Genomic DNA, 14,279 nt, shown 5'->3' on the forward strand with positions numbered 1-14,279 from the left:
ATTCTGTGATGGCTTTCACTCTCTGGTTGTTTGTTTTAACTAGCCATAGCCATTTTTACACTTGGTCCTTGCGTCAAAGTGCTAAAGGCCACGGATATTGGCACTGCCACTTTTTCATAACTGCACTATCTCACGTTGTCTTTCTTTTCTAATTAGATATGTGAGTTTTTTGGTAATTGTGAAAAGTGGAAACCTTCGACATGTGGTTAAATAGTAAAAGACAAACTGAGTTAGTGTAACTATCAAAACATGTGGAAATGACAAGTTTAAGGTGCAAAAATCATATACCGGGAAAAAGACCGTTGATGGCCAAGTCCGCACAAGCCGTTGGTCTTCTGCTGACGTGGCTCGTTCCTTCTACGTAACGTTGTTTCCTTTCCGAAGGCTAAAAAACAGAAAAATCCTCGTGAGAGATTTTTTAAATCTCCCACAATCATGTCTGATTTCACCTGATCTGGTGTTGTTATTGAGAGAAAAAGGGATTTTATTATTGAGATGACGAATTTGTATGGAGATTTCAATCAGAAGATCGATTACGTTTTCAAAATTGTCTTGATTGGGGATTCGGCGGTTGGGAAATCTCAGATGCTGGCTCGATTTGCGCGGAATGAATTTACATTGGATTCCAAAGCAACCATCGGAGTTGAATTCCAGACGAAGACGCTTGTCATCGATCACAAGACGGTCAAGGCACAAATATGGGATACTGCTGGCCAAGAAAGGTATGCATCTATCTCTTTTCTTTAATTTCTTTAATTGAGAGAGATTGGAACTTGATCTTAATTTTTGTTCTCTATGGGTGATAGGTTGTTATGGGCCCGAGTGGGGCCTGCCTGTGTATGAGCTAGGTGGGGACCCACCCGCCTAGGTATGAGATTAGGTGAGACCCAGCATGGTATGTGATAGGTTTAAAGCACCTTGCCTAGCGTGTTCCATCAGTTCTGACAGGTTTAAAGGGCCTTGCGGACAAAAGTTCCAGAGTTTTTTTTTTTGTTTTTTTTGGATGGGACATGTTAATGTTATGAATCTAACTAGAACGCCAAAAGCTCCAGAGCTGATGGAATGCATTAGGCTAGGCCCTTTAAACCTGTTCCTGGTTCCCACCTAGTGCCTCACACCCAGGCAGACTCCACTCAGGACCGTAACATAGGTTTACGGGTTTTCTTATAAATTAGGGTTTGATTGAGTTTTGGATTTCAATCCTAGAGAATGGTTTGAAACTTATACTTGAAATGAAGGTTCTTATGTTCAATTTACCCTAAACTTGTGCCATTTTGTTGAATTGGAATTTTCGTTCTTATGTTCAATTTACCCTAAACTTGTGCTATTTTGTTGAATTTGAATTTTCTCAAATTTTTTTTTAAGATCTAGGAAATGAGGTGCAATTTACTGTGTGTTTGTTCTACTTTCATCAGTCGTTCTGTGGGCTTTGTCTTGTATGTATGTAGATATGGAATTGCGTGTTTGTCATGCGGTAACAACTATTTTCTTGAGATGAGACATAATTTATGCTTGGATTGAAACTTGAAATTCAATGCGGAGACCGCTACATTTCATTGTTGATCAAGTGATCTTGATTGTATATGCTTTAGTTGGATTAGCCCTGATTGCCTGACTTTAAATTTTGTCTAGGTTTCCTAGGATTTCATCTTGATATTTAACCTTGTTATGCTTGCAACCCCTGTCTTCCAAGTACCTTTGACAAAATATGTAACAGGAAGCTAGGGGTAGTCAGCTTTGGGGAGCTGTCTCAATTGGGGATGTGGGTTGTTGTCCCTTTTTTAAGTGCTACTAGGGGTCGTAGATGCTACAAACTATGGGCCTCTTAGGGTTCCTCCAAAAATTATTTGCATAGAATCTATCATGCAAGAGGTTTTCAGGTTAACTGGTATTTTATGCAAATAATGGTTATAATAGTTTTAAAAGAGTTGTAGTTAATGGCTTTGAAAAAGGCCTTGATGTTCTATTTGCAAATAAGATTAAATTTGCAAGTAAGGACCAATTTTGGTTGTATCAAAAGAGGCCCTACAGTAGGGGGATACCAAGCAGATGGTGATTGAGACTCTGCATCTACACCACAAACTTTTTCCAATTTGAAGGTTTCTTGCTGAATGCATTCCAATGCAGTCCGAGTCTCTCCCACTACTGGACAGGTCATGGCTGTTTTGGCAATATCTTTGATTTTGCTACCCAAGAAATATAGGTGTCAGCTTCTTGTTTGTTAATTATTGCGAAATTTTCAAATTTTATAGTGTAATGCATGCTCGAATACCATGTTTGGCATGGCATCTTTCATCTTGTTTGTTTGTGCATTGGATATGTCAAGAAATATAGGTGTCAGCTTCTTGTTTATTAAGGATGGCAAAATTTTCAAATTTTAGAGGGCAATGCATGCTCGGATACTATGTTTGGCATGACATCGCTCATCTTGTTTGTTTGTGCATTGGATATGTCAAGTCAGTTTCTAGACTCTGAGTTTTAAATAGCTAAGCAAGAGGGACCACCCTTGATTCAGGTATAGTCATATATCACAGAGTTGTCTAAATCCAGGCTCTTCAGTGCATCTGCAGATCCCTGCCTAAGATGAGGGACAAGCATGTTGTGGTTGTGGTACCTCTTTATCTATAACTTCCTCGATAGGTGTAGCTGATCAAAATCTTGTTTTAATGCGTTGCAATTTTAGATATTGGAAAAATTGAACAGATTTAGTCTCTATTAGATTAAGTCTTTCAGTTTTAAGCATAGTTTCACCTTCGACCTTGAGTTTTTTTATTTAAAATCTCAGTTCTCTAGAGGTAGGAGATAGTTTATTTCATATCCACTCTGACTTGAGATTACTTTAATGAGTTCCTGTCAACTGAATGAATTTTGGTGAATATTAAGGTCAGTAACTCTAACCATCCACTGAGGGAACTTTTACTTTGCTGAGAGAATCTTGCTTTTTGAACCATCGGAGGAATTTAACAAGTTGTTAGAGTTCCTTTCAATAAGTTAGGTGGTCTGAAATCAAGCGGGACTTGGATGTGTGGAGAAAGTGATAATTTGAAAAGAATTAGAGAAAGTGATAATTTGGGAGAAAAAACCAGAACTGAAATTCTCTCCAAGATGCTGTCTCCCCCTCAACAGATAATAACTTTGATGGAAGCTCTAGAGGGAATCCCGGCCCCGCAAGATATTGGGTATCTTTAGGAATTGGGAGGTTCTTTTTCTCAAGTGATTTTCAGGCCCATATGGAATAGCGGATTCTAATGAGGCAGAGGCAAGAGCATTATTCAGCGGACTTTGCATTTTCAGATACTGTTTTGATGGCCGATGCATTTTTTAAGGGGATTCAAAAATATTCATTGCATGTGCCAAAGGGGCGATGGTAGGTCCGCAGAAGTTAGCACCTATACTTTGGAGATTTCTGATCTATATGAGCAAATCAATCCACTTCTGCATTATCATAGGAGATCAGCCACTTCGGAGGTGAACAGTTGGTCTAAAGAAAGAATGTGCTCATCATTAGCGATGTCTTTCCTATTGTGTAGATAATTCTCTGTGTACTCCTGTTCGTTGTTGTTTTTTCCGTTGCTGTTTTTTCCTATTTTCCGCCCGGGACAGCTCATCTTCATGTACTTGCCTTTATTTGCAATACAATTACCTTATTTAAAAACAACTTCCTGTCTCGCAATCTAATTGTAAATCCACATTTTTCTGGTTTGAACATTCTGTTGGATTCTTTGTGTGTTCCTAATTTTAGGAAATGGCGCTGACCTGGAGCGACCACAGGCTTTAACAGTTATAGTAGGTCCACCTATCCACTACACTCCATAGGCAGTGGGACACATTTTCTACCAATAGCCTCCGCTTTAGCTCTAGGAATAAAAACTATTTTGTCAGATTAATAAATTTAATATCTGCTTTAGCAAAATGGTCAGTTCATCAGAACTTGTGACTGAGTTTTCAGGAATCGATATACTATAGAAGCATTATAAAAGGTACATTTTTAGATATCTGGATAGAAGGGGCCGATTTTGTGAAATGAGAAGGTGAGGCAATTCTACAACAGCAAGCGTGGATCTTTGTATCTACGCTTAATGTAATTCATAAGTAATTCATAAGTATTGAGCATTGAGCATTTTGATCTCTGCTTAGTGTTTTTTGCTCATATGTGTTGAGCTTTGGTTTTCCCTTCCTCGCATGTTTCCAAGTTAGGGTTCGTTTTGTGCTTCTATTGTATCTTCTTTATTTATGAAATAAATAGGTAGAGGTCTCCGCTAAACCCCAGCTTACCCATCAAAAAAAAAAAGAACTTTGTATCTATAGGAAGAGGCAGACTTTTCGCTAGCTTGGAGCTGTTGTTGTTTAGTCATTGGGTTCATTTTGTTCTTCTATTGTATCTTCTTTATTTATGAAATAAATAGGTAGGGGTCTCCGCTAAACCCCAGCTTACCCATCAAAAAAAAAAAAAAAAAGAACTTTGTATCTATAGGAAGAGAGGCAGACTTTTCGCTAGCTTGGAGCTGTTGTTGTTTAGTCATAAGTGTCCTTCATATAGAGAAGAGGACTTTGAGTGAAAGAGCGATTGGGCATGATATATTTGACAGTCTATATCCATGCATTTCTGACTTCTTGGTCGATGGAGAAGAGGGGAGCAATGGGGAAGGGAGCAAACAAATTGCAAGGTGTTTGAGATAACAGTTAAGAGAGCTTTTTTAACGCGGATTTCTTTTTGCGGAGGTCACATTGGGAGGGGATTAGATGGATATTTGTTAAACCTATTTTTTGTGCAACGAAACTAATATTTCCTTATATTTTGGTTTTGCTGGAACAATGGTCAGGTCTGGTTTCCCAAACATCATTTAGTGTTTTCCTCAAAAGTGTTCTATGCTTCCCCTTACTTCACCCATGCAAATGCAAGATTTCCTACCACACTCCCATATAGAAAGTGTTGCGTTTGAGAGAGAAGTTGAAACATATTTTTTTCGGTTTGAACTTCGGAGTGAGTGGAACCAAGACTGTTTTTTTACAGCTATTATGCTTGTTTACAGTAGTTTGTGATGAGAGGGATTTTTGCTAAACACCTTGTGTGTAGGATTAGAGAGATTAATCATCATTAAATAGCCAATGGACCATTTACCCACATCCTATTACACAGGGATAAGTTTTAATGATCAAGGACTGCGAATCAAGAGCTATTAACCCTTCTCTCAAGCATTTATCCAAAAGAGAGTTAATAGAGCCTCTCGTGTTTTTCTGACTAATAAGATGTGAAATCCAAATAAAGTTACTACAGCTGATTTCGCATATCCATGACTCCCACTAATCAGCCACATAATCCCATGTCCATGCATGCATTTATTATGAAAATATTATAATCTAATAGCCATTAATAATAATAATAAAATCGTATTAAAAAACTAGAATTAAGGATTACTTACACATGTTGTAAGATTCTGATTATTAAGAAACATCTTAGGAGAAGTTCCTTCATGGCCACTTTACCCATGCTCTACTAAGCATAGATCCTTAAATCAATGATACTACCCATGACTGGAAGAAGGTATCCTGTTGTTTATCTTTTGTAATTTGTGCTACTCATTGTGCTATATTCAAGAAAAGATCATGCGGGTTATGATCCCCACACTCTCCTTCCCTCCATCCCTCCTTATTTTTATTTTTAAAATATATTATTCATTTTAAAGACCAAAATACTCTCTTGCATAAGAACCGAGACTGAAAGGAGGAGAAAACAGAGAGAACAGAGAAGCAAAGAGGGAGGATGTAATAGGAATAAGAAGAGAGAGAGAGAGAGAGAGTAGAGTACGAATTTAGAAACTAAGCCTACTTACTAATCAGTAATCAGTCTTTTAAAAGATTCTCAAGTTCCTTGTTGAAACATACATTTGGAAACTCGTCATCATCATCTTGCCAATCTTGCTGAAAACACAGTAGTCGCATTGTATATAAATACTTCAATTTTCACTTAAACTGACATCTCAAGCCCCTGCCATTGTACACCATAACATTGACCAAATCTAGATCTTGAGAAAAAAAATCATGAATGCATCTAGCAAATGGCCAATTGATGAAGAAAACGCAACTATTCATAACATTTACTTCTTTGAAACAACCAAGTACTCCAAAAGCTTAAATTGTTGGAGATGGCGTTATTTAATCTTTTTTACTTTAATAAAGTCTATCATGACAAATCTTCATCACTATGTTACACGGATTATTCTGAATGGCCGGGGACACGGCTCAGATAAAAATATTTTAGGATTCTCAGACACTTCTATATCTCTTTTATCTTATTTTTTTTTCTGAATACTACTACCACAACTTTACAATTATTGAGTTTTACCCACACTGACGGTAGGTTTCTTAATTAGAAATAAAACATTATATTTACTTAACTTATTTAAATGTTTAATATACTACTTGTGATAACCATATTATTAAATGAAAAGATTAAAATTTATGAATTGATTAAAATATTTTCACGAATCCATGAATCGTTCTTTTTAAGATTTGCCAATTCCGACACTCGTACCCTTATCAGATTCTGACACTCGAACCATACTAATGAAACATAGCCTCATCACTAGTCATTAGCTGACACTGGGATGGACATCCAGGTACCGGGCGGTGACTAGTGCTTACTACAGAGGAGCAGTGGGAGCAATGCTGGTCTATGACATGACAAAGCGTCAGTCATTCGACCATGTGGCAAGGTGGTTGGAGGAGCTCCGCGGGCATGCCGATAAGAACATTGCCATCATCCTCATCGGCAACAAGTCTGACTTAGGGACACTCCGAGCAGTCCCCGCGGAGGACGCCAAGGAGTTTGCGCAGAGGGAGAACCTTTTCTTCATGGAGACATCGGCCCTCGAGGCCACCAACGTCGAGACGGCGTTCCTGACCGTCTTGACAGAGATATACCGGATCATCAGTAAGAAGTCCTTGATTGCCAATGATGAACATCAATCCCGCGGGAACTCTACACTTCTCAAGGGAACTAAGATAGTTGTCCCCGACCAGGAGAACGTATCCAGTGCAAGGAAGTCCTGGTGCTGTTCGTCCACGTAGGATTGCTCTTTTTATGCCACATGTCATGTGAAATCCTTTATCTCTACAGGGATCCATTTGGATACATGGATTTTATAATTCAGGATTTTAAAATCTTTGATTTTACGAGCTAAAACCTTGAATTTTTAAGCTAAAACACGGATTCTATACATTAAGTCCAGGATTATACAATCCCTCCGACCACTCAACTTTTACCTTATAAAATCTAGTTTTTAGAGTTTTTACAATCCTCGACTATAAAATCCATGTATCCCAACGGCCCCTATAGTTTTTGTATTGTCCTATATGGTTTGGAATTAATTTTTAATTTTTTGTCCTACGTTTCAACTGCAAGTCCTTGATCAGATGTCTTAGATAGTCTCCTAGTGTGACATTCTGATGACAGGTATCTACACAATAGAGCCCTAGTATATGAAGCATTTGGATTGTGCCACTGTCATGTTGTACGGCCTAGATTATGCTTCTTATATGCTTCTCATGGAATTATTTCCCAATTACCCAACATTGTGTTTTATTCAGTGTGCTTGCTTCCAGTGAGATGATGTATGGGTCCACCAATAGGTACAAAGTAGAGGGGTAAGCTCAAATTATATGTTGAAAGGCCATGGACGATGAAGATCACACAAGCATTGTAATCTTTGGACCATGGCTCATCTAACACAGCTGTAGAGTTTGGGTGACCAGAGAAGAAAGAGACCAGCTGTCGTTTTCTGATTTCTCGCCCTTCCTTCTGACAGCAAGAGAGCAGCAGATGATGATCCACTGTTTCCAGGTTATAGAAATTTCAGGATGGGGGAGAGATTTCTAAAACCTGGATTTCTTACTTAAAATCCAAAAAACGCTGTCGGGACAGATGCAGCAGCTTGATCATGAACCCTCTTTCACACTGTTTTCAAACTAAAACATGGATTCTAAAACCACGTATCCAAACGGCCCCTTATTGTATCATTTGGCGGATTTACTCATTGAGTTCTCATTCAAATAGGATCTCTACAGGAAAAAGAACTTGCCAAATTAAGTTTCAGATTAGTCTGCCAGAGAACAATCTTTCCATAAAGATCCTATATAAATCCACCGGGCTTGTTACGGTGAGATTTGTCTGGAAACATAGTATCAGCAATTTTCTGCTGCAAACGATAACACACGTAAATTACAACTACGTATTTTCTTCTCCTTTATAAATAAGTATCACGCAAATTCAACAAAACCTTATCAGATAATCAGCCCACGTGCACTTGCACGTGAGAATGCTAGTCCGATCGTCATAAGCATAACTATAAGCACTCGGACACGCCTGCTTAAACACGCGCGAATAGTGCGTGGGCTCGCACGTATCTGGACTCCCGTAGGCGCCTGTGCAACAGTACCGCGGCGTGTTGAAAGCCATGCACGCGCTCTTGCAGGCCACCACTTTCCCCTTCCTCCTCACTTGGAGCTCCCAAGGGCACTTCATATTCAAATCTGACACGCACCTCGCCGGCCTGCACGTGCCGGACCCTCCAGCAGGAAATACCGACACGGGTATATTGTACCCGTCAACGAGACTAACATCATAGTAGTCCACAGGGCTGTCGAGGGTGAACTCGGCCAGGGTTGCCGGCGGCGTACCACCGCCGCCGGCACATCCTAACAAGCCTCCGCAGTCTCCAGTGACACATGTGCCGTGGCCATTTTTGTCGAATGTGCACCCGTATCGGCCCCAAAACCGGCCCGACCAACCTTTCGGTGCACTGATCCTCACCGTCTGGCCCGGTTTTAGCTGAAACCCGCCATTCTTTAAAACCGGTTTTCCACCTCCGGGTTGGATTCCGGGCCAGACCGGGTTCCGGCAGTTGTTCTTGAGTGTGAACACCGTAGCGCCAACATCTGTTAACGAATAAACATAAATCAATAAATATGAAAAGAGGAATGCTAGAATGGAGCCCTTGCAAAAATGAGATGAAAGGGCTCTTTCAATTCAATATCGGCCACACATCACCAAATTGCATTTAACACTCATTGAGTTTTACATGTCGGAGTGACGTGCAACGAATGTGGGAGCCCTTTCATCTCATTCTTGTAAGGGATCCCTTCAATCTAGCATAAGGGTGTCAATTTTGGCTCGGGCTCGGAAGCTCGCTCGAGCTCGACTCAAAAAAAGCTTGGCTCGAGCTCGGCTCGAATCCTTAACGAGCCGAGCCGAGCTCGAGTTAGGCCAGGCTCGGCTCGGCTTGGTTCGTTAAGGCTCGTTAAGAATTTAATATATTTAAATATATATATATATATATATATATATATATATATATATATATTATATATTAATATATACATTAAAAGGGTTGTCCATGGAGTGAAAGGGGGGGGGGGGGGGGGGGGGGCAAACTATGTCACTTCATTTTTGGAACCCCATTTGTTACTAGGACCACCCCCCATAGTGTAAAAAAAGTAGTCAAATTACACTAGTAGGGCTGTCCAGGGAAGATGAGGGGTGTGAACATAATATAACCCGAGCTCGGTAAGGCTCGCGAGCCTGGCCGAGCCGAGCCCGAGCCTGGTTCGAGCCCGAGCCGAGCCTCACTTGTGAGCTTAACGAGCCGAGCCGAGCCTGGCCAAGCTCGGCTCGGCTTGTTTACACCCCTAATCTAGCATAAATCAATAAATATCTAGGAAATTGATGTAACTTTTGGAAATTTTGAAGGGCAAAAATGGTTATTACATGAGATATAGAAAAGTAGGAGAAGGTGAAAAAACCAGAATGTCATGGAGGTGAGTCTAGATCTTCTGAACTGGAGTGGTGGGGGTTTATATATAAGTGGGAGTTCCCAAAATGCCCATATTTTAGAGTGAAATTACGAAGATCTTTTCAGGCCAAGGCACGTTTGACGTTTCTTTTTTAAGTGTTCCTTATCTAACCGATTGTAAACTGCCCGAAGCTTTGGGTCATGGGAAGGCCCAGAAAACGGAAAACCGTTTTGTCTCATACTAATCCATGATAATTTGAGGAAATGATTTCTTCTTTTTCTACCACTTGATCAAAAAAGTGCCAGGTAGTGGATTGTCCTAATTCATGAAACATAGTGCAGAAGAGGAAGACCACTCAATGCGTGAGGATAGGGTGTTCATTATTCGGTTATAACCAAATAACCGAACCGAATTGGTTTGGTCGGTTCGGTTCAGGTTTTTTTTCTTTTCGGTTCGGTTTTGGTTATTTTTTTTTGGAAATTCGGTTATTCGGGTTCGGTTATATCAAAAAAAAAAATCGGTTATCCGAATAACCGAAATTATGGATAAAAACCATTATTTTTCCAAAAAATGCTATATGGGCAATCCGTAGGATGATCAAAACCGTCCATTTGATTGATCGAAACTTAATTAGGTTGTGCTCAAAAAATCATTTCGATAGGATGATCCTAGCCCTCTGATCCAAACCGAGATTTTACTTTCTTTTCCTCTTTTTCTCCCACTATTTGGTTATTCGGTTATAACCAAATAACCGAATTTTTAATCGGTTCAGTTTTTGAAATTTTCGGTTCGGTTTCGGTTATCAAAATTTGATAACTGAAATTATTTCGGTAATCAAATTTCGGTCTCTTCGGTTCGGTTATAACCGAGCGAACACCTCTAGATTAGACCATCGAGAGCCCCAACCGATTATTGGCCCAAAATTAGTAGGATAGATTACACGGCTTGTTGTGTTGGTGATGTTTCTCAAAAATGAAAATATTGTACCTTGATTTTTGTAAAACAGAAATTTAACGAATAATCTTTTATTGCAGTGAGATTATGCATGGACTAGGTGTCATGAGCTTGATTTTTCCATCCACACCAGTGCGGCACTTAGGCACTCATCGCCCCTTGAATGACTAAGTCAGCCTTCCTAAAAAGTGAGCTAGAGAGAAGGTAACAGATGGACATTAGAGAATAATTGAATACAAGAGACCATTGAGGAGAAGGCATTTTGTATTGCTCTTGAGGCTATACAACTTGGTTGATGGTTACAAATGAGGGCTACTCTTCTTTATATATGCAAGGCCTAAGCAATTTTCTTTTTTTATAGGTAAGCTAGGGTTTGGCATGGACCCTGCCGATTTTTTAGAAAGATAAAGATATTACAATTGGCATACAAAATACTAACCTTATCACAAGAATAGGGAATTGTAAACACCTAAATTTAAAACATATATAAATAGAAATATATAGAAGTTTTAAAAAATTACCTAAATAAAAGATATTTAAATATCATTAATAGTTTGTGAAAATTTTCTTCTTTCTTTCCTATTGTCAACAAACTTCTATCCCTTTCTCTTTTTCCAAAAACAAATTACACAAAAGATGAATCTTTCCCTTGATTTCACTTAACTTTTCAACACAAGTCAACCAAAGGCTATCCCTCTCCCCCAATGTCACTCTCTTCTTCACATCTACAAAAAGATGAAAAGGTCTCCATCTTGGAACCACTTTTTTCCCTTCACACTCGCAAGACAAAAGACTACTCTTTCTCTCCTTCACAAAGGACCAAAAACTCACTGCTCTCTATACTCTCTCTCTCTCTCTCTCTCTCTTCAATGACACAAAGACAATACAAAGAAAATGCTCTCTTCCTCACTCCCTCACATACAATTTGCAACAATACAAGCTTCTTTTCCTTCTCTCATCTCACCCCTTTCATAAAAGATAAAAGGGGCCAAAATTCCTTTATTTTAATTGCTTTATTCTCTCTACAATTTCACGGGGGCAACAACATCGTGTCACTAACATCCATTAGCACGATATCTACATAGAGTCTCTGTGACTTCTCCCTCCATGCGTGACGGCTCCACCAACAATGATCGGAACGGTTAATTACGGAGATCAGGGAAGCATAAACCCCTCTCCTTCATTTTCTTACTTATTTATCTACATTATAGTTATTTATTTGTTTATAGTTCTTTCATTATTTTTTTTCTTAAGCTTAAATCATCTATCATTAAATTCACCAAAAAAAAATTACCATTTTTTTAAATTTTTTGTTGTTTTATTTTGGCACGCCCGAAATCTCCCCTTCACCTATTTATTAAAAACCATACATTTAATATTTAAAGTAATTAACATTTTATTCTTACACTATTCAATCACACAATTGTGTATGCATTTATTTTATTTTATTTTCTAACTAGGTCATTGGCTAATTCTTGGCACTATCTTTACATAATTTCTTGGCACTATCTTTACATAATTTCTTTCACTATTATTTATACCACTTTGTTAAATTCTAAGAAATGTTATCACATCATAATCATTTATATACATTTTTCTTTTTTGCATAGCTACATTTTGTAGACACCCCATTTTGACCGTGCCCTAAACCTTCCATGTTTGTGCAAAATCTTACCAAATCATTGAATTGGAACTCCAAATTTCACCCTAAGCTAGGTTAAGGTCCCTGCAAAATTTCGTCGAAATCCGAGTGCGTTTGCATAGCGAACGAGCTGAGATGGCGTCGTGGTGCAAATAGACAAGGGGGTGAATTATCCTGAGAAGTGCAAATCTATATCTGAATAAGACACGATTCGGCAGTGTGCTTATCAAAAATTCTCGTCAACCGCGCGCTCCATCAACTTGAAGTGCCAATATCAAGCCCTAACGATTTTTCTATCTTTTCCGGCCAACTCCGATCAATTTCCGGCTATATTCTGATTATTCTTACTTCTGCTATTCTTCTCTTCTTCAAATCATAGCTTTTTTCAGGAATTTTAACCTTTATTTCATCATCTTTTGAAATTCAAAAACCTAATCTCTTCCGATCATCTTCTCCGGCGGATTCCGACCGGATTCTAATAACCTCCGGTAGCATGCTTTCCTTTTTCTTTCTTTGATAGATTTTACTGTTGTTTTCTCTTTTCTTACAGCCATTAGATCTCATTTTCCAAGCATAAAACCCTAGGTTTAATCTTGTTTACTTAGGAAACCTTGTGTTTGAGGTTCTAATACTCAAATCCGGGCATCTCACTCTTAGATCTAGGATTTTTCCCAAATTTCTAGAGAGAGAAGCTCTGATATTTCTAGAGAGAGAGAGAGAGCGGATCTCGTTTAAAAAAATCTAAAAAAAAACTAGCCGATCTTCTTCTTTGGTGAACTCAGGCGAGCTTCGGCCTTCCATTTTGCTGTCGCTTCTTCAATTTTCTCATCATCAATCTCGAGAAGAACTCCAAGTAACAGGTTAGATCATTGTTTTATCAGCTATTCTACTTTTGTTTTACTTATAGATCCTTCAGTTTTGATCGATTTTCTTTTTAAAAAAATTAGCAAGGTGAATCACAAATGATTTTTAAGTAACTCCAATGCTAGTATCTTCTTCTCTGATTTATTTAAATTGCTATGACATGCTTGTGATTTTTAATATTTTGCTAGGATAGATGAGTTGATTATAAATAATTTCTTTACTTATTTACCCTTAAAAGTCACCGTTGAGTAATTTTAAATTCTGTAATGATTTGAGTCCTGTTAATTAGGATCTCTTGTGTTTCTTGTTCATTTTGTTTTGGATCTAGAGCATAACTTATGATAGAAGTTTCTTATGGATGCAAAACATTTAGTTTGTAAATTAGGAACAAATTATGGTGTTCGAATTGCTTACCTTAGGGCTCAGCTCATGTTGAGGCTTTTATTTGGAATGTATTAAAATGGAAATTAATTTTGGTTGAAATATTAGACATGAATCTTCTATCTTAAACCTGCTGTTCATATCGAAAATATTTATGAGCTTCATTTTCTTAGTCTGATGCTATTCCTTAGTAGTCTTGATGTATCAAGTGATAGGATTTTCTTAATATTTCAAATTGTATTTGATTCATTTATAGCCTTTAGTTGACTGGTGATGTGCTCTCTTTTATTGTGTAAAGAAAAAGATATTCAAATAGGTAATTTCTATTATACATGGCCTTAGGAAGTTCCCTTTGTTGTTGAGAGTATCCATGTCATCACGCTAATGAGCTAAAAGTGTCTTCTCTGTTGATTATATTTGCATGAGATTTTAATTGTAATGATCCTTGGTAATTATATACAAAGCCTGGAACTATGATTTCACCTTGAATTACCTATTCCAATGACGTGCTTTTAATGTCCAATTTTGTTCATTTTAATATACTCAAGTTCAGTTTAGTCTAGATTATCAGAAACAATTTTGTACAGATCGTGCATAAATTTTCTTTTTTCTTATTTCATTGATCATGTATAAGGACTATGTTCAA

General features: G+C 38.2%; 2 protein-coding genes across 2 annotated transcripts; one reads left to right on the forward strand and one right to left on the reverse strand.

Moving 5' to 3' along the window:
• Nucleotides 1-360: 360 nt before the first annotated feature.
• LOC143845400 (ras-related protein RABA4d-like) lies at nt 361-7,583 on the forward strand. Its single transcript, XM_077353722.1, has 2 exons — nt 361-722; nt 6,621-7,583. The coding sequence occupies exons 1-2, from the start codon at nt 496-498 to the stop codon at nt 7,069-7,071; spliced, it is 678 nt and encodes a 225-aa protein (XP_077209837.1). The 5' UTR covers nt 361-495; the 3' UTR covers nt 7,072-7,583.
• A 302-nt stretch (nt 7,584-7,885) lies between these two features.
• On the reverse strand, nt 7,886-9,815 carry LOC143845398 (pathogenesis-related thaumatin-like protein 3.5). Its single transcript, XM_077353721.1, has 2 exons — nt 9,767-9,815; nt 7,886-8,937 (listed from the first exon to the last, which is right to left on the reverse strand). The coding sequence occupies exons 1-2, from the start codon at nt 9,810-9,812 to the stop codon at nt 8,270-8,272; spliced, it is 714 nt and encodes a 237-aa protein (XP_077209836.1). The 5' UTR covers nt 9,813-9,815; the 3' UTR covers nt 7,886-8,269.
• Nucleotides 9,816-14,279: the final 4,464 nt, after the last annotated feature.

The sequence above is a fragment of the Tasmannia lanceolata genome, unplaced genomic scaffold (genome assembly GCF_043159265.1).
Source record: "Tasmannia lanceolata isolate RefF3 unplaced genomic scaffold, GAP_Taslan_0.1 ptg000015l, whole genome shotgun sequence".
In the NCBI taxonomy this organism is placed as follows: domain Eukaryota; kingdom Viridiplantae; phylum Streptophyta; class Magnoliopsida; order Canellales; family Winteraceae; genus Tasmannia; species Tasmannia lanceolata.